Source organism: Aotus nancymaae, unplaced genomic scaffold (assembly GCF_030222135.1).
Source record: "Aotus nancymaae isolate 86718 unplaced genomic scaffold, 86718_ANA_hifiasm-v0.15.2.pri h1tg000040l, whole genome shotgun sequence".
In the NCBI taxonomy this organism is placed as follows: domain Eukaryota; kingdom Metazoa; phylum Chordata; class Mammalia; order Primates; family Aotidae; genus Aotus; species Aotus nancymaae.
In genome coordinates, this window is record NW_026988454.1 from 90,454,610 (window position 1) to 90,477,899 (window position 23,290).

At 40.4% G+C, this 23,290-nt stretch overlaps 1 protein-coding gene across 2 annotated transcripts in view; it reads left to right on the forward strand.

The window, feature by feature from the left end:
* IMPG1 (interphotoreceptor matrix proteoglycan 1) overlaps positions 1–18,844 on the forward strand; it is a 155,040-nt gene extending 136,196 nt beyond the window's left edge. For both annotated transcript variants that reach the window (XM_064360910.1, XM_064360911.1), the window contains 3 exons: positions 9,807–10,005; positions 16,238–16,310; positions 17,817–18,844. In XM_064360910.1, the coding sequence (XP_064216980.1) occupies positions 9,807–10,005; positions 16,238–16,310; positions 17,817–17,894 (350 nt within the window). In that variant the 3' untranslated portion in view covers positions 17,895–18,844. The remainder of the gene's footprint in view (positions 1–9,806; positions 10,006–16,237; positions 16,311–17,816) is intronic.
* Positions 18,845–23,290: the final 4,446 nt, after the last annotated feature.

Sequence of the window (23,290 nt, forward strand, 5' to 3'; positions counted from 1 at the left end):
TTGTTTTGTTTTTGAGGTGGAGTTTGGCTCTTCACTAAGGTTGGAGTGCAATGGTGCAATCTCGGCTCAGTGCAACCTCCACCTCCCAGGTTATAGTGATTCTCCTGTCTCAGTCTCCTAAGTAGGTGGGATTACAGGGCGCGCTACCATTCCCACCTAATTTTTTTATTCTTAGTGAAGACCAGGTTTCGCCATGTTGGCCAGGCTGGTCTTGAACTCATGGCCTCAAGTGATCCGCCTGCCTCAGCCTCCCAAAGTGCTGGGATTACAGGTGTGAGCCACCATGTCTAGCCCAGAATAGTATTTCTTGTCTATGCCCCAATTTTACTATATTTACAGGCAATGCCCAGACAATTTATTTAGTTTCATTTGTAAAATTTGAAACAAATTCCGATTAAGTCTTTCTCTTTTCTTTTGCTTAATGTCAAGGTAGAAAGTAATTTGTGGTCACAATGCTGGGAGAATGATACATTATTCCACAACAACTTTTGAACTAAGGAGAAGAGAGAATTTGAAAATTCTCATGAGGTTTTTGGTAAATATCATTCCACATTCAGATCAGCATGTGAACTCCTGGATGCATCCTCTAAATGAGGATTAGCAATCCGTTAGGCCAAATAACATCTGCAGAGGTGCAGGCATGTAGGAGAAGCAACATGCTGTTATTATTGCGTTAGGTGTGCCATTCACCTTTTTAAAAAACTCTGGATAAATGAACCTGTGATATAAAAAGTATAAACCAGCGTTAGAACTTTCTGTGATTTATCAACTGAAAAACTGAATAAATCACAGCTTGCTCAGTATTCTGCCAGCATCTCCAGCAACTGGAGTTGTCTTTCATTTAGGCTGCTGTGAAAATTCTTCAGAAGCATGTAGGGCTTTTATGCTAGTTAGTTGTGTAGGCTGAAGATTTCAAAAATGCAAAACTACATATAACTTATTCTCTCCTTGAATTCCTAAGAAGCCCCCTCAAAAATGGGCAGCCCTCAAGGCTGGTAAATGGTAAATATTGAAATTAATTACAGTCTGACATCCAGGATGCTTTCATGAAAATGTGGATCAACAAGCTTCTTTTCCCTGGAAAATGCATAATTTGTAAGACTCTGAACTGCTCTGAAAAGGTGGTATGTGTCACTCTTCACATTAATGACAATAATATTACTTTCAATTCATGACAATAATAGTTACTATTGACACAAGTTTTAATCTTAATAACTATGCAAAGTAGTATTATTTTCCCCTACTATACAGTTGCAGAAATTGTGTTTCAGAGAAGTATAAGTAATTTGCCTTTTGCTGGTTACACAATTACCAAATGCTGCAGCTCTAGAATTCAAAGCCAGATTTGTGTGCCATCTTCAACTCTACCCTATAACCTCTTTACAAAAAGGAATCTTGTAAGCCCTTCTAACTGCGTTATAAAGGTTGTTTATTTAGAAAAAGTGACAACAAACTTCAGTTTAATTAATCCTAAATGAATTCTGTTAGTTTCTACACTTCACCAAATGAAGTTTATCATATTTTGGCCTGGTGTTAGAATTCAAAAAAAAAAATGTTTATACTCTCAGAAACAAAAGTCCTGAGTGCCCAAGCATCCCCTTTATATGTACTGCTAGGAGTGTCCCTTCCCAGCTGGAGCAGTCACAGGAAGTCTCCTTCCAGGTGGGTCTCCTCAGCCTGTTCACTCTTCATTTGCCCTCTCGTCTCTTACATCGCTGGCCCTGTCTCCTGGGGTCACACTGCTGGTCCTTTGCCTCCTGAGATGCACAGCATTGCAGATTTTCTGTTTGACATCTGCCTTCACTAGAGGCCCCAACCCTGGCTGGACTGCCAGACACGTTTCACCTCTCTCCAGGGTTTCAGTCTGTGCCCTCATTCCACACCCAAACACCACATGGAGCTTCCTTAAGATGCTCCTGGAGCTCTTCCACCAATCCCTTAATGCAAACCCCTTCACACAAGTCTGTGCCTTAGCCCAGCTTCAGGGCCTCCTTCCAGCTTCCCCCGAGCCAGAATTCTCCCTCCACTCGCTGAGCCCGGGACACTTAGGCCACCACCCTAGCACCAATCCATCCAGAACGCCTCTGTTTGGCAGATAATGATAAAGACTCAAAGCTGAGACAATTCTTCAACTTCACATCCAGGGCAAGATGTGTGAGGGTAGTCACATACCACTCACACAAAAAAAGGATTATTGAGAGCCTACTATAAATAGCTGTGGTGGTGGTTCTTGAGAGTGGTGGAGAACTGAAATGAAACCTAATGTCTATTACATGTACTTGCCCCTTTAAACTGGAAAGAACTCCTGTTATCTTAATTCTATAAATGTGTATTAAGCTCCAAACATGTGCATGGTGCTGTGCTATGTGCTGTTTATCATTGAATATTCTCATTCTAATCTACTTTACAGCAATAAGCCATAAGCCAAACATTTTATAACAATAAAATAATGAAGCAATCAACAATAACTTAAACATATATATTTTATGATTTCTTTGAATCGCTGAATTATATCTGCATTTCTGGAGGTATCATGAACCACCTCCATTGGCTGTAGAACACGCAGAATGGAAGATGTATATTTGAGTTGGAGGGAGATTAGTGATCTCTTGATTTAAACACTCCATTTTATGGAAGAGAAAAGTGAGAGCCAGAGATGCTAACCTATGTTCCCAAGACCACAGATAATTTGTACGGGTCAGGCCTCCCCTCCTGGGGCACTGTCCTGAGGTTCCTTCATTTGTAGAACAGATAAGCAGGTCCATTCCCTCTGAAGGTACAACTCACCCCACGACCTCCTCAGGATTTGGTGAAAGCTGTGAGGTCCCTGTGTTACATCTCAGACGAAACCTCAGTGCAGGGACATATTTATTCAAATTACTAATTGCCAAGCCCCAAGCACTATGTAAAAGTGATATTCATGCCTTGAGAAGAGAACTGTCAGACTACCAGGGCCTCATTAAGACTTCCTGGGCTCTAGACCCTTTGCCTTCATGACTATTAATAAAGAATATTAATATTAATCAAGAATATTAAAATTATACCTTAACTTCGTGAGTACAAAAGTGAATATAATCCAGTATGGGTTGTATTAATTTTTTCACTCCGATTTTAAAGAAAACATTTTCATGGGTTCCTAAAAGCACGACGGGCACTCAGGCTGTGCCTCCTGCAGATTGCTATTGATTGTGATGCGATGCTCCAGGCAAAGGAATGAACGACCCCTTCACCTTCTCACCATCAACAAAACATGACCACAAAGCCTTGGTGATAAGTGGGGAAGGGGAGGGCGAGGCGGCCTCACAGTTGCCCGCGGCAGCCAGAAGGAGCGCGCGGGCGGCGAGGTTGCCCCCCGCGCCTACACAACCAAAATCTGTCACTTTGTTCAGGCGTGAAGCTTAGTCACGCTGGGCGCCAGGGCGTGGCGGCGCGGGAAGCGACGGGTCCGCCTGCCTCTGGACTCTAGAGTCGTAGCTCTGCCTTTTTGTAAGTGGGAAAAGATGATCCGGGAGTTTCCACCACATTACCCCCACCGGGCAGGCCCGATCTGCCGCTGTAATCACGGAGTAATAATGGCTCTATCAGCGGTCCCCTGGAGCTGCTCCTGCTACCGCGTGAATTCCTTGCAGACCTCGCTTCCCTCCTCCAACGCGCAAGGCACAGTGGTTTTTAAGAAGTCAGACATCAGTTGAGGTGCTTAAAATGTCATTCCCGAAGTTTACTCTGGCTTCTTTTGCTATTGAGCGCCATCTAGTGACAAATAGGTTTTATCGCATTGAAAAAATGTCCACGAAAGAGCCCCAGCCTCAGCCCGGTCAGTCCAGGTGAGGCCTGAATTTTACAGGCAACCCGAGCTGAAACCTTGCTTGCCCTTGGACGGGATCCAATCAAAAGAGATGTATCGCTTTCTGTCTAACATGTGAATAAGATGGGACAGCACAGAAGAAGGAGATGATGAAATGATAAAGGGTAGGGAGATAAAAGCACTCGGTACACACCCAGTAGGACACGCGGCAAGAGCAGGACAAGGTTGAGGGGCAGAGCGGGGCTGACGGGGAGCGGTCGCCGACGGCAGGATCTTGAGCTGGAGAAAAGGGAGTGTTTGTCCGGCCTGAAAATAGACTTTCCTATTGCCTGACCCTCTGAAGTCGGGCAACCAGGGAAAGCCTATTTTCAGGCCTGACAAACATGAGTGTACTTGGGACCAGAAACAAGAGGCTTGAAAAAGAGGAAGTCTTGGACCCCAGGGACCTATGATCTCCATGAATTTATAAACTTTTTGATAACAAGGACCATGATGTTTTTCACTTTAAAATGCCTCAAGGTCTTCCCTGCGGGCAGAGGACATTCATTTAAATGCTTTTTGATCACCAGATGGAGAGCTGGGAAACGAACTTCCTCAGTCACCAATTGGGATTGCTTCCGAGTACCTTTGACATGCACACAGAAGACAGTATATAAGCAAATCCACGGAGAAACTGATACATCCAATGCGCTTACACTGTAAATCTCTGAATGATACAAATATTTCCAAGCCCTACATGGCAGCTTACTTATTTCAAGCCATGTTCATTGCTGTCATATTTAAAAAGCGGGGGGGAAATGGAGCCACTGTAGTGTCAGACTGTACTTTCTACAGGAAACATTCTGCCTCATGAAAGGGTGGAGCAGACAATGGATTTGAGCTTTTGTTTAGTTAGGGGAGCTTTTATTCAAAGGAAAGCATTCATAGAAGTCTGATACATCTGCCAGTGGGATGGCAATGCAGGTGTGGAAGGGGGCTCCCACTCTCTTTCCCTCATCCCTATGAGCCCCTTGCAGTGCTGAGGTGTCTCCTGGAAACCCCATATTTGAAAACCTCTAGAATGATTTAAAAAGCCAAACATTGTAAACAGACAGATAGGAATGTTAATCTTGGATCATACTTAATAGCTAAAATGAGCTTCAGTTTTCTCGCCGATGAACATGATGTCGGCAATATCCATATGGATTTGAGAGGCTGCTGTAATATTAGCGAAGACACATGTTAAAAGTGAAGTGCCCGGGACAGTGCCAAACACATAATGGCCCTCGATAAGTGTGAGGTCCCTGTTTATATAAATAACTGCCCTTTCCACTGAAGCTGGAGGTTCAAGGTCATGATCCCAGGGACACTCCAGGGACAAGGCCTGAAATGCAATGACATGGCTCTTCTGACTATAGCCAGAATCTACTGGGATGCTAGTAGACTAGACCCGGACCTCTGCATGCCAAGCTAGACCTGGACCTTCCCACCAACTGCTAAGGAACAGCCACTGACACTGCTCAGCTTGCCGAGGTCAGTGCCCTGGACTGCCTCTGTGGAGAGACTGTCAAATTTGCTGTGCAGAAGAGCTATCCTCATGGCTTAAAAATAGAAAACTAAGTCATTTTGCTAGCAAGCAATTATAGTAAGCCCAGAGGATGCCCCAAACCGTACTAGGTATGTTTTGAATATGGTATAGGGTCATGGTGAATTCTCTCTCTCTGTAGTGCCAACCATAAAAATAAATGGTTTGAAGGGAACTTTAACAAATCCAGCCAGCAAAGGCAATTATAGACCAATTCGTCTACATACCAGTCATGAAGATTTCACTTCCTTAGACCCACACACAATTTGATCATGACTTGAAAATATTCTTCTAGACAACAGCATCTACTTTTTTCTCCCTAACCTACTATTGATCTCAAGTCTCTTTGCCCGCTTCTTTCAAAGGTTTTGACCATGTTCAGAGCAGAACATTTTCAGTTGTTGCAGCATAGCAAAGAGATTCTTATTATTGATCAAATCAATAGCAAAGAGTAGGAAGTTCAAACTAATTTGTCTTGTACACATGCTCTGGGATGTATTAAAGAAGAGACAAGAGACCAGGCATGGTAGCTTATGCCTGTAATCCCAGCACTTTTGGGGGCCAACGCGGGCGGATCACCTGAGGTCAGAAGTTTGATACCAGCCTGGCCAACGTGGTGAAACCCGTCTCTACTAAAAATATAAAAATTAGTGGGACGTGGTAGCAGGTGCCTATAGTCCCAGCTACTCAGGAGGCTGAGGCAGGAGAATCACTTGAACCCAGGAGGTGGAGGTTGCAGTGAGCAGAGATGGCACCATTACACTCCAGCCTGGGCAACGAGAGGTGTGGAGGGGGACTCCACTTCAAAAAAATTAAAATAAAGGAAGAGACAACTGTTGGTATGGCCTACCCATGAGTAAGTTCATTATTCTAAGGAAAATAATGAGAGGCTGCTTTAGGATACGGCAACTAAAGAAAATGAAAACATAGGGAAAATTTTGCTTACAAAAGTTCTACTATTTAAACTTTCATTCATCTACATACAGCCAATCTTTCCTATCCCTTCCATGGCTCTTCCTCCCCAGAATCAGCCCACATCCAGTTCTCAGTCTTTGCCTAAGCCTAAAGTTTTAGGTGTTCCTTGAAAAATGACAAAGTAAAGAGGGTCATCAAAATACCTAGGGAAAATATTTTTAAGATAATAAGAGTGGAAGCAGTGTGAATTGCTTTACAAATTACTGATATAAAGTCTCTCGTTTGACTCTAATTCTAATTGCCTTCACTTGCCGTATTAGCAAAGTGGACCAATATATTAGCAAAGTGGTCCAATAGCTCCCCCTTGGGGCTGTGCCCTTCCCTGGAACTTCTCACACAGTCCACAGAGGGCAGTGAGACCAGTCAGAGGACTTCAGCACAGACATGCCCTTGGCAGCACCACTGACTCTCAGCTTCCTTATCTGTAAAGTGAATGAATTAGTCAAGAAGGTCTCTAAAATGCCTTCTAGCTCTAAAAATTCTACCTGAAATGTAAAATTTTGTATCTTGATAAAAATGAACATTAAAACAATCAGCTGGTCTGAAATTCTTAGAGCTGAAGGTTTTGAAAGGCTAAGTCAATATTTGTTGAATGAATGAAGGTTGTCTTAGTCGTCTTGTACCCATGAAGAAATACACAGCAAACAAAACCTAAGCTTGGCGATTTAAAGTTGCCTACTTCTTCTCCGTAGACTGGTCCTGAATAAATAACATGGGGAAAGCAAGCAATTTATAAACTGGTCGAATTTGTTCTTCAATTATACCCAATTCAGGGCCCCCAGATTTGGATAAATCTGTTTTTCCAGTGTCACCTACTATGCGCTTTACTGATGCATAAATCATTCCTGGCTGCGCTGAAGGAAATTATGGTAAAATATGAGTATCTATTTTCGTGAGGAAACTCTTGGTTATCCTACATCTCCTGTTACTCTAGAAGGACGGAATCTGTTCGCTCAGTCAGCTTTCCAAGTTAAATCTATTTCTCCACTGCAGAGAGAAGGAAATGGAACTGCTGACTACTTTCTCCCAGCTTCTATTTCCAAGGCCACAGTCCTGAGTGTAAAGTTGCTGACAGCTGTTATTTACTAAATCAAGTCCTAGATGTGAAATCACCTGGGTTGTCAATGTGAATTTGAGTTATTTCCTAATCAGTGATAAGGATCCCTAAACATAACCAGCTTTAGGAACTGTGAGGAAGGGAAAGCTGGTTCTAGTGTCCATAAGGGACCCACAAGCTTCAGAGAAATACAACTTCACAGAAAGACTTGGCAGGTCTACCTTGATGGCAGATTCAAAAGCATGTTTTCATGGACCTGCTCTTGCCCAGACATTTGGGCTCGTCGCACGGATCTTCCTCCTTTAACGCCTTTCTACCACTGAGGTTCTCACCTCTACCTGTCCCTACACAGAGTTACTGTGGTCAGTCAATTTGGCAAAGCAGCTGAATACATTCTCAGCTCAAAGATTCACAATAGATATTAGCGTATTAACAACCATAAGAAGTTTAAAAGTAAAAAGAGAAGGGGTTGGCGTTGGAAGAAGAAAGAGCAAGACAAAAGAGGAAAAGTAGATTTATTTCACATAGCATTTTAAAAACCTTAGTCACTGAACTTCTTTTTAGTATAAAACTTATCAAATCCTGCTGAATTAGAGTACAGCAAATGTTCCCACTTGGGAAATATTGGACCAGATTATATCTGGTCATCCTAATTCTAAAAATTCTAAGTTCTACTATAAAGTACAATTCTAATCATAGCCTTCCCTTGCTCAAAAATCGTCCACAGCTCCTACCTGCCTATAAAGTCCAGATCCCTTAGCACTGCATTTAGATACTGGTCTTAACTTACCTTTCCGGTCTGCGTTCCCTTCCTTTTCATCCACAAGTCTCTGCTCCCTCCTGAGTTCCCTCTGCTCTCTCTTCCCATTTCTGTTTCTTTCCCGGTTCTGTGGCTCTGCTCCTGCCTCCAGTTGGAATGCCTTTCCTAGTCTTTGTATGGAAAAATGCAACCCACTCTAAATACTCACTTCAAAGCAATCCCCTCCATGATGCTCTCTCCTCCAAACGTATCTTCCTGAGAGCTTATTTATTTAAAGCTCTGTACTGGTGGCCAGGTGCGGTGGGTCATGCCTGTAATCCCAGCACTTTGGGAGGCTGAGGTGGGCGGATCACCTGAGGTCAAGAGTTTGAGAGCAGCCTGGCAAAACCCCATCTCTACTAAAAATACAAAAATTAGCTGGGCATGGTGGTAGGTACCTGTTATCCCAGCTACTTGGGAGGCTGGGACAGGAGAATCACTTGAACCCGGGAGACAAATGTTGCAGTAAGCCAAGATCATGCCACTGCACTCTAGCCTGGGTGACAGGGCAAAACTCTATTCTCAAAAAATAAAGTTCCGTACTGGATAAGATATTGGGTTTCTTGTGTAGAATTTTCTGTATCCATTACTTACTTCTCCTAAATTTCTTGGAAGAATGGCTTTACTGTTGCCTGTTCCCTAGTTCTTTGCACATGATAGGTGTTTGGTGAAAGAATAATCTGAAAAGTAAATGGCTGCTGTGATTAAACAGGAAAACTTCCAGGTCAGAAACAACTACGGTCTGATGACAAGAGACCTGTTCTGCTTCTGCCTTTGGATCTTGGGGACTCCGGCCAGTTGCTTCTCTACTGAGAGCTCAAAGTGCTCAGCTCTATAAGGATAAGGAAAGGCAGACAGGGGCCACTGGCCTTCCAGTGCTAAATATCTGAGATTCTCTTGATTTCTAATCCACTTTCCAAGGAACTGGAGACAACCCTATAGAATTAGAATTGGAGTAAAATAGAACAACTAATGACAAGAAAGAAGAGAATCTAAATTTTAATAAGGAAGAGATAATCCAAAAGAATGAGTCTATAACATTAGGGCCTTAGCAAGAGAGTAAGAGAAATTTATTTTTAAAATCAGGAAATCATCCTGAGTTCTCAAAACTGTTCACATAAATGACTTTACTGCTTTATAAATGCTTACTTAAAAAAAAAAAAAAAAAAGCTAAGTAACAAAACATCCCTAATTCTCTGACGCAGTGGTTTTCGAAATGTGCTCCCCAGACCAGATGCATCAGCATCACCTGAAACCGTTTTAGAAACAGAACTTCTCAGTCCCCATTCCACACCACCTGCACAGGAACTCTGAGTGTGGGGCTAGGGAATCCATTTTAACAAGGCCCCCAGATGATTCTGATGCACGCTAAAGGTTGTAAATAATTATATTTGGAGCTAAATATAGTAACACTTGTGTCTACAAATTCATTTTTCTAAGATACAGAGTGTGGTTCTCTTTTCCCTCCCGTTTCTTTTCCCTCCAACTGCAACCCACTCCAAAATGAGGTGATATCAAATGTATTTGGTCTCTTGCCTTTGACTGCTGCCAGTTCCACTGCTTAGATATTCATACATTCATTAACATCTGCCCCATTTTTTTACAGCTGATCAAGCAGATCCCTGCAAGTTCCTGGCCTGCGGCGAATTTGCCCAGTGTGTAAAGAACGAGTGGACTGAGGAAGCGGAGTGTCGCTGCAAACCAGGATATGAGAGCCAGGGGGGCCTGGACGGTCTAAACCCTGGCCTCTGTGGCCCTGGCACAAAGGAGTGTGAGGTCCTCCAGGGAAAGGGAGCTCCATGCAGGTGGGTCAAGCACGCTAACTCACAGACCCAAGAACTCATTACTCACACTTCTGAGAAACCCATCATTAGAGTAAATTCATATGGTTCTTTCAATCGATGGTTTTTAAACTTTAGTGAGCATCAGAATCACCCAGAAAAGGGCCTGTTAAAACAACAGGGCTTCACCCTGCTATGCCCTGTTTCTGATTCTGTAGGTCTGGGTGGGACTCAGGTAAGGCTGATGCTGCTGGTCCTAGGACCGCACGTTGAGAACCCTGCCCTAGGCTTCCCGGCAATGTTTCCTTAAGACCAATAGGGAAGGAAAAAAGAACCCATATCAGCTTTAAAAGACGGAATACTTGGTCTACTACCTTAACTGGGGATGTATTTGTGCATAAAATTTGATCTTTCCCCTGATAGCAAACATAATAGCTTTCATCATAAGAAAGCTGGGAAATGTAGAAAATTGTGAGAAAAAAATAAAAATCCTGTTAATTCAACACATTAACTATTATCTTTTGGCATTCATGTTTATATAAAATTGAAAAACAGTTAATTCAACACATTAACTGTTATCTTTTCGTGTTTATGTTTATATAGAATTGATTTATAGGTGATTTTCTAAAGCACAATAGAATCTGAATTTCTTGTCCAATCGTCTTTTTTTTTTTAACTTAGAATGTTTCTCCATATCATGAAATATTTTTTGTAGCATCATTTCTGGTGATTACATAACTGTCCATTCTCTCGATGTGTTATGATGTGTTTAGTCATTCCTTCATTTCCAGACAGAAAGGTTAAGGGAAGCTTTTTAGAAGGAAGAAAAGGAGGCAAGATACAAACGGCTCTCTATTCAGGAACCAGAATTTAGAGTGTTATGAAGGTGGCCTACGAACAAAAAGGGAGCGGGAAAGTTTCTATATTATGTAACCTGTACTACAGACAAAGGATGAGCATGCACACGTATTAATAAAGACAAACAGCCTAATATTAAAATGAGCAACAATAGGTGCAATTCATAGAAGAAATCCATATGACCAGTAAAATACAAACAATAGCGCATCTCACTATGATCAGGGAAATCCAGAAACAATAAGGAGACGGCATCTGAATTTGGCAAAAGAAGATCGATGATACTCAGTGTGGGAATGTGGAGGAAAGCTAGTTCCCTCAAGCATTGTGGATGGATGTAGAGATTGGAAAAGCCTTTTTTCAAAATAAATTCGTCATTATCTATAAAATTTTAAATTTGACTCAGGTACTCTACTTTTAGATAATTATTTCTACAAAAATAGTTGCACCTGTGCACCAAGATAGGCTTACAAAAATGTTCACAGCATTACTGCTTTGAGTCGTGAAACAATTGTATAGCCCATCAATAGGGAAATGGTTCATCTAGAATACAGTACGTTACTATGAAACAGCAGCTAAAGGCAAATAATATATACAACTCTACTGGGGCTTCCATAGAGGGAAAAACAACATGTCAGTAAATGAGAAGCAAATTGCGGCATAAAAGATCCTGTACATGTACTAAATTAATAACAATACTGTACATTAAGTATGTTAGGTTTGACCATATGGCATTGCCATTTTGTCACAAATCATCAAATATTGGCAGTTTTGTATGATTCGATCAACATGTAAATAAATTCATAGCAAAAATGTAGAACAGATTCACAACTATCACTCCAGTTAACAATAGAATGGAGTGAAATTGAGGTCTGGGTTTTTTAATGATGAGAATATGTTAATGTATCACTTGTGTAAATTTTTTTAGGCTAGTCAAGTGCAATAGTAAGAAGAGGGAAGGAAATAGAACAAGCATTTCCATCTGCAATTGAGTGTAAACAATCAACTGAGAGAACTCACTACGTTCGGAGCAGCCAATGTGCGCAATTTCAGAGAAAGGTTGAGGAGTGGGAAGAAAGGGCCAACGAATGAGGGCGGATTAAAGTGAATAAGAAGAGGGTTGCATGTGGCTTTTGTGAACAGGAATGTATTCCGTTTTTATTTTAATCAGCCTTAGTTGTTATTTTAGATGGCTGTACAATTTGTAATTTTAAACATTTCTCTTTCTTTAATGAGAAAGATCATTTTAATTCTAGGTTGTCATACATGAGATCCATAAAGCAAGGCATCAGGTGATCTGGAAATAAACATCTCTTGAAAAGGTTGGTGGTGCTCTACTTCCTCCACCTGTGCCTGTCTCTGGGGCATAATATGGACTTGAGGGATTCAAATACATTGGAAAACTGACGCTCCTTAGACTAATGGAATGAAATGAACATTTTTAAGCACCAAGTGCCAGGCACCCTGCTGAGAGGAAGCGGGATAGGGAGAAAGGGAGGGAGTGAGGGAAAGATGTGTAATTTCTTCGGGAAGAAGAGAGAAACTCCCATATCACCCCAATTTTGCCCTTTTCAACTTCGTGAATATTCCTTTTTAAATGCTAAGTATTATCCCCTGATATGCTCAGCATGAGAACAAACCCCTGTTGCCCCTATGAGCTACTTCAGACAGACTCTCAGTGAAGAAACAGGACCACGGCAGTTCTCTGAGGGTCCCTTGTACATCTCCGTGACCTGCTCCTCCTCCCATCAGTTATTTCAGTTCCTCCCAAGATACCATTATTTATGTAATGAAATTTATTTATATAAGGATTAGCTGACCAATCAAAATCCAGTCAACCATAGATTAGACACTGGTTAAAATTAGAGTCTTTAAGGTTACGCCCAAATGTAAGATTCTGCCTCTAACTCGGTATGACTTTAAGCCACTTCCCCACCCCCTGACCTTAAGCTTCACATTTCTCATCTATCTAATGGGAATAACAGGAATAAATTCATGGTTTTGGGGAAGGAATAAGTTAGATGCCCCTCAGTGTAAGCTACTCAACTACTAGCATTATTGGAGCTGTTTCTGTCAACAAAGGGCAGCCCTGTAAGGAAAAACTCAGATTCCCTACCTGGCACTTAAACCTAAACTCAGACGCAAATCCATGAGAACACCAAGCGCTGCAGCTTTGAAAACAGCGTTCTCTAAAGGGCTGTAAATTTAGCCGCATTTTTGTTATTCCACCTGAAAGTGATGAGACGGGGAAATGATAGCGAGAGCAAGCGCCCTCCTGAGAAGACTACCGCTGACGCACGAAGAGCGGTTACCATTGCTCAGTTACTTGTTCCTCATGGCATTTTCACCTTTATTTTCCTTCTACTCTTTTCCTCTGTGCGATATTTACAACTATACTCCATACATTTACATTTCCCTCAATTTTAGATGTTGTATATATAGATTCTGTTGTACTAGGAACTTGCTGGAAATTTCTTTTTTGATGTAATGAGTTAGGCTTTTATTACAATTATCAGTATACGTATAAAAAGATGCAAATCTAAGTCTAACAGAGTAGATTTTGACTTTTCCTTTTCAGGTCTTCACAGTTTCACTTTTGTCCTTTAATTTAATAGGCCTGATGTGCTCTCTGTGACATTACTTATAACAATGAAAATTGTTTCTAAATATAGGGGACAGTTTCAGTAATGATGGCACAAAGTGACCTTTATGAGGATGTTTTAATCATATGAAAGTGCTTGTTGTAACTACAGCAAAGTCATAGGTTCACTCACATGCTATACCTCAAATGGAGAAAAGGAGGTGTAGGCTTTTTCCCTCTCAATAGTTGTTACCAACTCCCTTTTGAGCGCTTTCTCCACTGAACAGTGGGTAGGTTCGGTTAGCGGGTAGGTCTGCAGGAGGAAGGGCTTGGAATTTAATCTAGTCCAGTTTAATGTAGTCCAAACTTCATCTGATGAATGATTTGAGCAATCACTTTAGACGACTCAGTTGGCTTGGAATATATAATGAGGTATGATTCTCCTGGTCTTGCCAGGTTTTCTGGAAGGTTTCTAGTTCCATATTCTCCTTACCTGTGGCCTCTTAGTTCTGGTCCCAGGCATCTGCCCCCTTCACAGGAATTCTCAGAGCCTCGAAATCTCCCAACCAGGACAAATAGGAACCGAAAATCCTCCCTTAGGTGGTGGGACAGAGAGCAAGAAACTTGTTACTCAACTTTCTTTAAAAAAAAAAAAAAAAATACAGACCAGGTGTAGTGGCTCACGCCTGTAATCCCAGCACTCTGGGAGGCTAAGGCGAGTGGATCACCTGAGGTCAGGAGTTTAAGACCAGCCCGGCCAACATAGTGAAACCCCGTCTACTAAAAATACAAAAATTAACTGGGCACGGTGGCGTGTGCCTGTAATCCCAGCTACTCGGGAGGCTGAGGCAGGAGAATTGCTTGAACCTGGGAGGCGGAGGTTGCAGTGAGCCAAGATCACACCACTGCACTCCAGCCTGGGCAACAGAGCAAGACTCTGTATTGTCCAGGCTGGTCTCAAACTCCTGGGCTCAAGCAGTCCTCCCACCTCAGTCTACCAAAGTGCTGGTATTATAGGTCTGAGCCATTGCACCCGACCTCAGCCTCCTTAAACCATACTTTTCCTCCTCTCTCCTCTGCCTTCTTCCCATCGAGCACTAGGACTGAAAGAATTTTCCGTCCTTCTCCCTTTCCCTTGTATTGTAATAAATAGATGTTGGGAAAAAGAAAAAGGTTTAATAAGGGAACATATGTAGGAAGATAGCTCCTGAATATTATACCCATTTTATAATGCAAAGAGGAAAAACACAAAATGCAAAATGCATATACACTAACAGAAATTATGTATATATAAAAGTCTAAAAGTATTTATTTTGTGTGTGTGTGTGTGTGTGTGTGTGTGTGTGTGTTTTGTTTTTTGTTTTTTTTAAGACGGAGTTTCGCTCTCGTTACCCAGGCTGGAGTGCAATGGAGCGATCTCGGCTCACCGCAACCTCCGCCTCCTGGATTCAGGCAATTCTCCTGCCTCAGCCTCCTGAGTAGCTGGGATTACAGGCACGCGCCACCATGCCCAGCTAATTTTTTTGTATTAGTAGAGACGGGGTTTCACCATGTTGACCAGGATGGTCTCGATCTCTTGACCTCGTGATCCACCCGCCTCGGCCTCCCAAAGTGCTGGGATTACAGGCTTGAGCCACCACGCCCGGCCTATTTTGTGTTTTTAAAAAATTTAACTGACACACAATTGTACATATTTATGGGGTACAATGCGGTGTTTCAATACATGTATACATTGTACAATGATCAAATCAGGGTAATTGGCATTCTCATCATCTCAAACATTTATCCTTTCTTTGTAGTAAAAACATTTAAAATCCTCTCTTCTAGCTATTTTGAAATATATATCATTAACTATCATTAACTATAGTCATCCTACTGTGCAACAGAACACTGGAATGTATTCCACCTGCCTCATTGTAACTTTGTACCCACCGACCAATCTCTCTCCATTATGCCCTTCTCCCTCTCCTCCCCAATCTCTGGTAACCACTGTTCTATTTTGTATTTCTATGAGATCAGCTTTTTAAATTCCACATGAGTGAGAGCTTGCAGTATTTGTCTTTCTGTGTCTGGCTTATTTCACTTAATATAATGTCTTCCAGGTTCATCCATGTGGCAAATGACAGGATTTCAACCTTTATATGACTGAGTTTTATTATATATAATTTTATATTCTATATAACATATATTATACACATATATCACATTTTCTTTATCTGTTCATCCATTGATGAACACAGGTTGACTCCAAATCTTGGGTATTATGAATAGTGCTGCAATATACATAGGACTGCAGCTATCTCTTTGATATACTGATTTCATTTTCTTTGGATAGCTATCCAGTGGTGGAATTGCTGGATCATATGGTAGTTGTATTCTTCATTTTTTAGGAACCTACAGATGGTTTTCCATAACGGCTGTACTCATTTATATTCTCTCCACATCCTCGCCAACACTTGTTGGCTTTTTGATAATAGCCATTCTAATTGGAATAAGGTGACTTTTTATTGTGGTTTAAATTTTATGAACAATATGCTATTATAGAGTTGTTTTTCAGCAACCACAACTGAGAACTTGAGAAATAAATCTATGTTTTGCAATCCTTCTGACACCACTGCTTAGGAAGTAGCCAACTAAAAGGCAAAACAGGGGAAATGCTGAAAGCACACTTCTTCCAACTCAAACAGAAGACACCTGCAAAAATATGCTATCTATTCTCACTTGTCATAATGTTAAAACTAAAATAGTAGAAAGCTGTAGTTACTATTAATGCTGATAAGCCCACGAAACAAGATACTATGTTTTTGCTTTCTTTTGTAGGTTGCGAGATCACTCTGAAAATCAAGCATACAAAACTAGTGTTAAAAAGTTCCAAAATCAACAAAATAACAAGGTAAAATTATACTTTATTTTATATGTTGGTTTTAATTACTAAACTTGACTTTTGAAAGAAATTAAAAACATTTCTGTCCCTGACTCTTATTTTAAAAGAGAAAAAGCAAGATACTTTATTTTTAATTCAGTGTTTTAAGGAGGGCAGATATTTTCTAGCACAAGAAGGACAGAGGCAGAAGGCTGGGAGTAACTGAAATGTGTAGATAAAACAACAGAATAACAAAACCAATCCAAGTATTTTATAATATTCCCAACCTTTCCTTATAAAAATACACATGTAATTTATCAAATGTATTTTAAGGTTGAAATCTTTACAATAATAATTTATATTCCTGGCATGGAATAATTTTATATACATTAAGATGGCCTCTTTCAATTTCAAATAATAATCAGCTAAAGGAAAAATATGTAGAAAATATGAAGAAACATGATTTGTGAACAAGGAATAACTTCAAAAATTCCTAAAAGTTCATCTTCAGATAAATAATTCTTTCAGTGTCCTAGACATCTCTTTTAAAATATTCATTTAATCAACTTATTTTACTAAAATAATTTTATTTTACAAAGAAAAATAACTTGTCTATAAACAATTTATTTATAGTTGACATAGCTTTTTAAAATAACTCTGGTGGAAAAACCTTGGACAATCTTTAGCTTAAAACTACCCATTTTCAAAAATTACAGTTTTTGATAGAAACAATTGGTGATAATCAGTCAATGTCTACTTTATGTAAAGCCTACAATGCTGGATAAAAACAAATGCCTCAAAGTTCGCACCTAGAAAAATTATCACAGTCAATATACAATCAAGGATACTGTGGTTATCACACCAAATGTTAATAATAGTTTTACATATCCAAGCACACACTGACAATGTGTGCCACTTCAGTTTTCTGAAACCAAGAAAATTGGAAAAACAGAGAAAGTTTAGACTGGGCCATAAAATGACAATAGGACACAGGATCTGACATTGACAAAATGTCCAACTAAATCCTGAAGTACCAAATAGAATTATGGATCACATTTCAAATAAATAAAAGGAAGTGTTAATTTTCACAGTAGGAAGTAAACTTGAAGAACTACATCTTACTTCAAGACAGGAACAACAAACATGAAGTAGCAATACTAATTATTCCTGGCTACGTGGTTTTCTGTGTTGACAGACATTCAGAGGACACACGAGTTCCAAGAGGAAGCATGCTGTAATACATTAATGGTGTCTATTATGGTTGGATGGAAATATGGTGACTCATTCACAGACTGTTTGCCACCCGTGCTCCAAGACATGGGTCAGCCTGAAAATCTAAATAGGCTTAAGAAGGCATGGAGTACATTGCTAGTAGGTTATAAAATTAAGAATGTTTTGAGGCCATCTTCAACATTTCAAAGATGTCATAAATGGCAAGCACATTCTCTTATCTACCAGAGGCAGTAATATTGGAATGAACCATTGGTTTAACCTTGGGTGGCATTTCTTGAGTTTTTAAAACTATTTCTCTTTCAGGTAATCAGTAAAAGAAATTCTGAATTACTGCCCATAGAATATGAAGAATTTAACCATCAAGATTGGGAAGGAAATTAAGAACTGAAGATGTACAATTACCATTTAGGCTATCTCAAGAGAGATGATTTGCTTTCTCAAGGAAAGCAGAGGCAGGTATATTCACTGGTCATCAAAATCCAGGCATATAGTCAACACTGAGAATCAGCAGACACCATATTTCAAGTATAGAAGAGTCATGTAATTGATGACCAATAAATTCTGAAGCGAAAGACACTTATTAATTAAAACCCAAAATGCAATCAGTGAAATATATTTTTACTGTTCTTGGATGATAGTCAACAGGTTTGCTTCCAGCTTCCCTGAAAATATTACAGATCATTTGCAACAAGCACAGCTTACTTATTTGCAGACTGAACAATTTATTGAGAAGCAAACTCTTTATATGCTGGAATGTACATTTAAAAGATGACTACTTATGCAGGGAGATGCAGGTCTCTCTAAATGTATGAATGTATGTAGTGCATAAGCACTGTAGTGAGAGTATATGTGCTCCACACTACAATGTCTGATAAACACAAACTTCAGTGTTCAGTTATTAGGCATACTAGTTTTATATGCAACCACTGCTTACATAGTAGACTGTTTTGTTGCCAATAATCTTTGAATTGTTCTTTAAAAGAAACTAAGGTTTAGATATACATATCATGGAAAATCTTACTTGTTACTACAAAAAGTTGTTTTAAAGAAGACGCTATACTGGGAGAAGGGTGAAGTTGTACTATATGGCATAATCAATTCCTGTCTTACACCACAGATAATGTTTTCCTAAAATAACTTCATTGAATACTTCGTCACACCAACTTTGGTGTGTGTATACCTAGATTGGCATCAATGAAATCCAGTTCAGACCATTTTTAATGTGCTGCTTAATGAAAATGAATCTGTATCTCTTTCAAGTGTTCTAATATCAGATATATATTTGCTGCAAAACTTTAATTTCAATAAAGTAAAAGCTCTATACTCAAAAATTTTTAATGAGCCTATGTTTTAGTAGATATTCTCGAGATTTGCTTTATGGATTCAATAAATGATTTTAAGCATGAAAATTTTAATGCTTCCAAAAGACAACAAAATAGTAAACACCAAGAGCAACATTTAATAGTAAGCTTCAAAAATAAAAACAGGCTGGGCACAGTGGCTCACACCTGTAATCTCAGCACTTTGTGAGGCCAAGGCAGGTGGATCACTTGAGGTCAGGAGTTTGAGACCCTCCTGGGCAACATGACAAAACCCCATCTTTACTAAAATACAAAAATTAGCTGAATGGGATGGCACGTGCCTGTAGTCCCCGCTACTCGGGAGGCCGAGGCAGGAGAATTGCTTGAACCCAGGAGGTGGAGGTTACAGTGAGCCAAGATCATACCACTGCACTCACTCCAGCCTGATCGACAGAGCAGGACCGTGTCACACACACACACACACACACACACACACACACACACACACACAAAATGTTCCTTAATAATGGAGACAATTTTGGGGGAAGTGGTAGTGCCCCATGAGGAAGGGTTACAAACCCTCACAGAACACCTAGCTTGTATCACCATTTCCATCCCAATCCTGTCTTCTACCACAGATGAACAATGTCATCCTATAATAACTTCATTGACTACTTCCTCACACTAACTTTGGTGTGTGCACACCAAAGTGAAGATCTATAATGTGGGACAAGGACTTCAAGGTAAAATATGATGACAAGGTGCTACAGAGCAAAGAATGGTGGCAAGAGGTGTACCTACCCACTTCCATATCCCTGGAACTTCACAGGGGAAAACAAATGATAGATAGTCAGAACGACAGGCTGACCAAAAGCACATGAAAACGTTTCATCAGGAGTAAGGATCTACCACTATCACTCCTCTACAATGTGCTCCTCACCCCCTATATTCCCTATATAACTTGTGCTCTAACTGGTACAGGAAATGTAGTTTTTGATGGGGAAAGAGAAGTAGGTAAAAGCCCTATATTCTGTGGGGAGGGTCCCATTTTGTGGTAAGTGTCTCTCACTCTTTGGATCACCCATCTTTTGGGATGGTCTTTTCCAATGAGCCAGGGAAGAGCCGATGAGGCGAGATGGTCAGAGTCTTCTTCTACGCTCAGAAGACCCACCAGGATCATGGTAGGTTCTTGACACAGGGAATGGCAAGCTATATTCAAGGCCTTAGGGAGAAGGAGCCTTCTTTGGGTCCCCAGTTTTTACATCCTGTGTCTTCTCACTAACAGATTAGTAAAGGTCTGGAGAAAGGCAGCCAAGATTTGGTGTGTCTCTAATCTAGGCAAAATGAGTAGCTGTGACTCACACACAGTCCTCCCTGTATCCTGGTTGGAGATCACATAGGAATTTGGGGCCAATGTTCAAAGAAGTTCAATCGCCTTCAGTTCCTTGCTTTTTCCTGCAGCCACGTAACACAGTGCTTCCAGCCCTGGCGACTGGATCAAGCCTCAGGATCCCAGAATTCTCTAGCTTATTCGGAGACATGGCAATAAGTGCAACATTTACAACCTGTTCATGACACCCTGAAACTGTATTAAAAGCACAAGATGCAAGTGAAAATTCTACACCGGGAGCATTTATTAATTTGTATTTCCAGTACATCAGTTCTTAGGGAAAGCATCACATATACACTTTTAATGAAATGAGGAAAAATTGACAGTTGCAACTAGATGAATTTTCATAAGTAAAAAGAAAACAGCCAACTAATAAGCCTTTTTGTGATTTAAAAATGAGATTCTACTTGGTACAAATTGGGATTAAATGTGTAGATATGGACATATAGAGTGGAATAACAGACATTGGAGACTCCAGAAAGTGGGAGGGTGAGAAAATGTTTAGGGATGAACAATTTACCTAATGGGCATAATGTACACTTATTTGGGTGTTAGGTACACTAAAAGCCTAGGTTTTACCACTATGCAATATAGCCATGTAACAAAACTGCACTTGTACCGTACCCCCTAAATCTTTTTTTCCTTTTTTTTTTTTTTTTGAGATGGAGACTTGCTGTTGTTGCCCAGGCTGGAATGCAATGGCACGATCTCAGCTCACTGCAACTTCCACATCCCAGGTTCAAGGGATTCTCCTGTTTCAGCCTCCTGAGTATCTGGGACTACAGTTGCCTGCCACCACACCCGGCTAACTTTTTCTATTTTTAGTAGAGACAGGGTTTAACCATGTTGGCCAGGCTAGTCTCAAACTCCTGATCTCAAGATCTGCCTGACTCAGCCTCCCAAAGTGCTGGGATTACAGATGTAAGCCACCACATCCAGCCCTAAATCTATTTAAAGAAAAACAAAAAACAAATTAGGATTGAAGATTCTCCTTTCGAATGTGCATTAATGTTTCTTGATTATCTCTTGAAAAACTTCTGAGACAGGTAAGCTTGTTTCACATTAGGTTAGCAATGGAGAAAGAATACATTGATTTGAATTGAACCGAAGTGTACTCAAAGAAGTGGTCCCAGCACAGCAGGCGCTACCTCTGCCAGTCTCTCCATCTTACTCATGTACAAAGTGTCTTATGTACAAAAAGGCTTACGTACAGAATGTCTATTAACTGCTGACCTTCTCCAGTGTGGCAGTGTTGTTCCTATTTGCTAAGAATGTATACACTGGGCATATCTTGATCCAAGTTTTAATAACCACAGGTTTGGATTCTGTAAGTTACACATTATTCATTCTAAAACTTTAAGTAGAGACCTAGGAGTGCTCTGTGTCCTAAAATGTATCAGTGTTTCCAAACTAGGGGTGTAGAATCTTTAGGGGCACACAACCTTTCTGTCTCTTCTACTGCTGTTCTCTTTCATTATTGTTGCACCACCTCCAACATGTCCTTAGTCTCGTGTTTAGATATCCTCTGCCCTCCCCTTCCCTGCTTGTTAATCTTCTGGGAGAAATTTTAAAATTCTCAATACTTGTTATTATTGGTAATGATAAATAGGGAAAATCTGTCACACCTTCTGAAGTTGTAGATGAAGAGAGAAGAAGCTACCCTTTGTGAATCCTCAATGGCTACCACAAAGTGTTTGCTTGTTTTGGTTCTTTTTATTACACATGATCGGAACAAAGGCTTTTACATCTTTTCCAGTCTAGAACTAAATTCCTTGACCTCTCTGGATCTGTTACCTCTTCCATAAAAGGAGGCAGGTCTACCACTAATATCATATTAATTGGCTGACTGATTCATTCAATAAATATTTATTCTACTGATCCAAGTACTCTTCGGTTACTTCAGGTAAAGAAGCCAATGACCTACATATTTGGATCCCCTGAGAACCACAGTAATAACCTGTGAATGAAAATGTCTTTTAAAAAATACCCAATTAATAAAGCTCTACAAACAATACCATTATTCTTGCTGTGGATTTTTTTTTTTTTTTGAGATGGAGTCTGACTCTGTCACCCAGACTGGAGTGCAGTGGTGCGATCTCAGCTCACTGCAACCTCTCTCCCCGAGTTCAAGTGATTCTCCTGCCTCAGCCTCCCGAGTAGCTGGGATTACAGGGGCCTGCCACCATGCCTGGCTAATTTTTGTATTTTTTTAGTAGAGACAGGGTTTCAACATCGTGGCCAAGCTAGTCTTGATATCCTGACCTCATGATCCACCCACCTCGGCCTCCCAAAGTGCTGGGATTACAGGCATGAGCCACCATGCCTGGCCGCCTGTGGACTTCTACTCTCTAAGTTTTCACAACCACTACTGATTTTTCACTTAAGATTATCTTTCCTTGGTCATTCACAAGAATGACCTATGAAAAGCCATTACAGAAGCAGAATGAGTGTTAACAACAGAATGCCTTTGTGTGGCCCTGTGTCCTACGTGCACTATTTTGTTTCTTCCTCGTATTTTCAACTTCCTCTGAAAAGGTGCCATCTCCTGAAATTTACAACTAAGAAGACTCAGGATTCTCTTAACATACGTGGATTAGAGAAACTTCCTTTTCTCAATGAGTACCCATAACTCATAATACAGATCTCAACTGTGTTACCAGAATTAGGAATTACATTATAATTGAATCAAATGTGAAAACATTCTGTCCTCTCATTTTAAATATTTTATGCATGCTGCCTCATAAAGCATATGCTATGGAAGGAACAAGTATTGAGTAAGAAAAGATAAGTTCTTTATATAGAGTATAGTGGTTTAAACTTCTAATTTTAAATCTAGTTAAAATGACTGATTAAAATATGAGTGAATTTACTTTTGACTCCTACAGTTTTACCCTAGCACGTATGAGCTTGACTGTGAACACGGTAAAGCAGCTGCACGAACATCACTGAGAACATCACTCCTGCTATTTCCTTTAAAACACTGACCGGGTCCTAAGTTTCTCCAGCAACAGGGCATCTGTGTGTATGTGCACCTATCGTATGTAGGTTACTGTAAGTCTATCTGAATTAAGCCAGTCGCCCTGCTG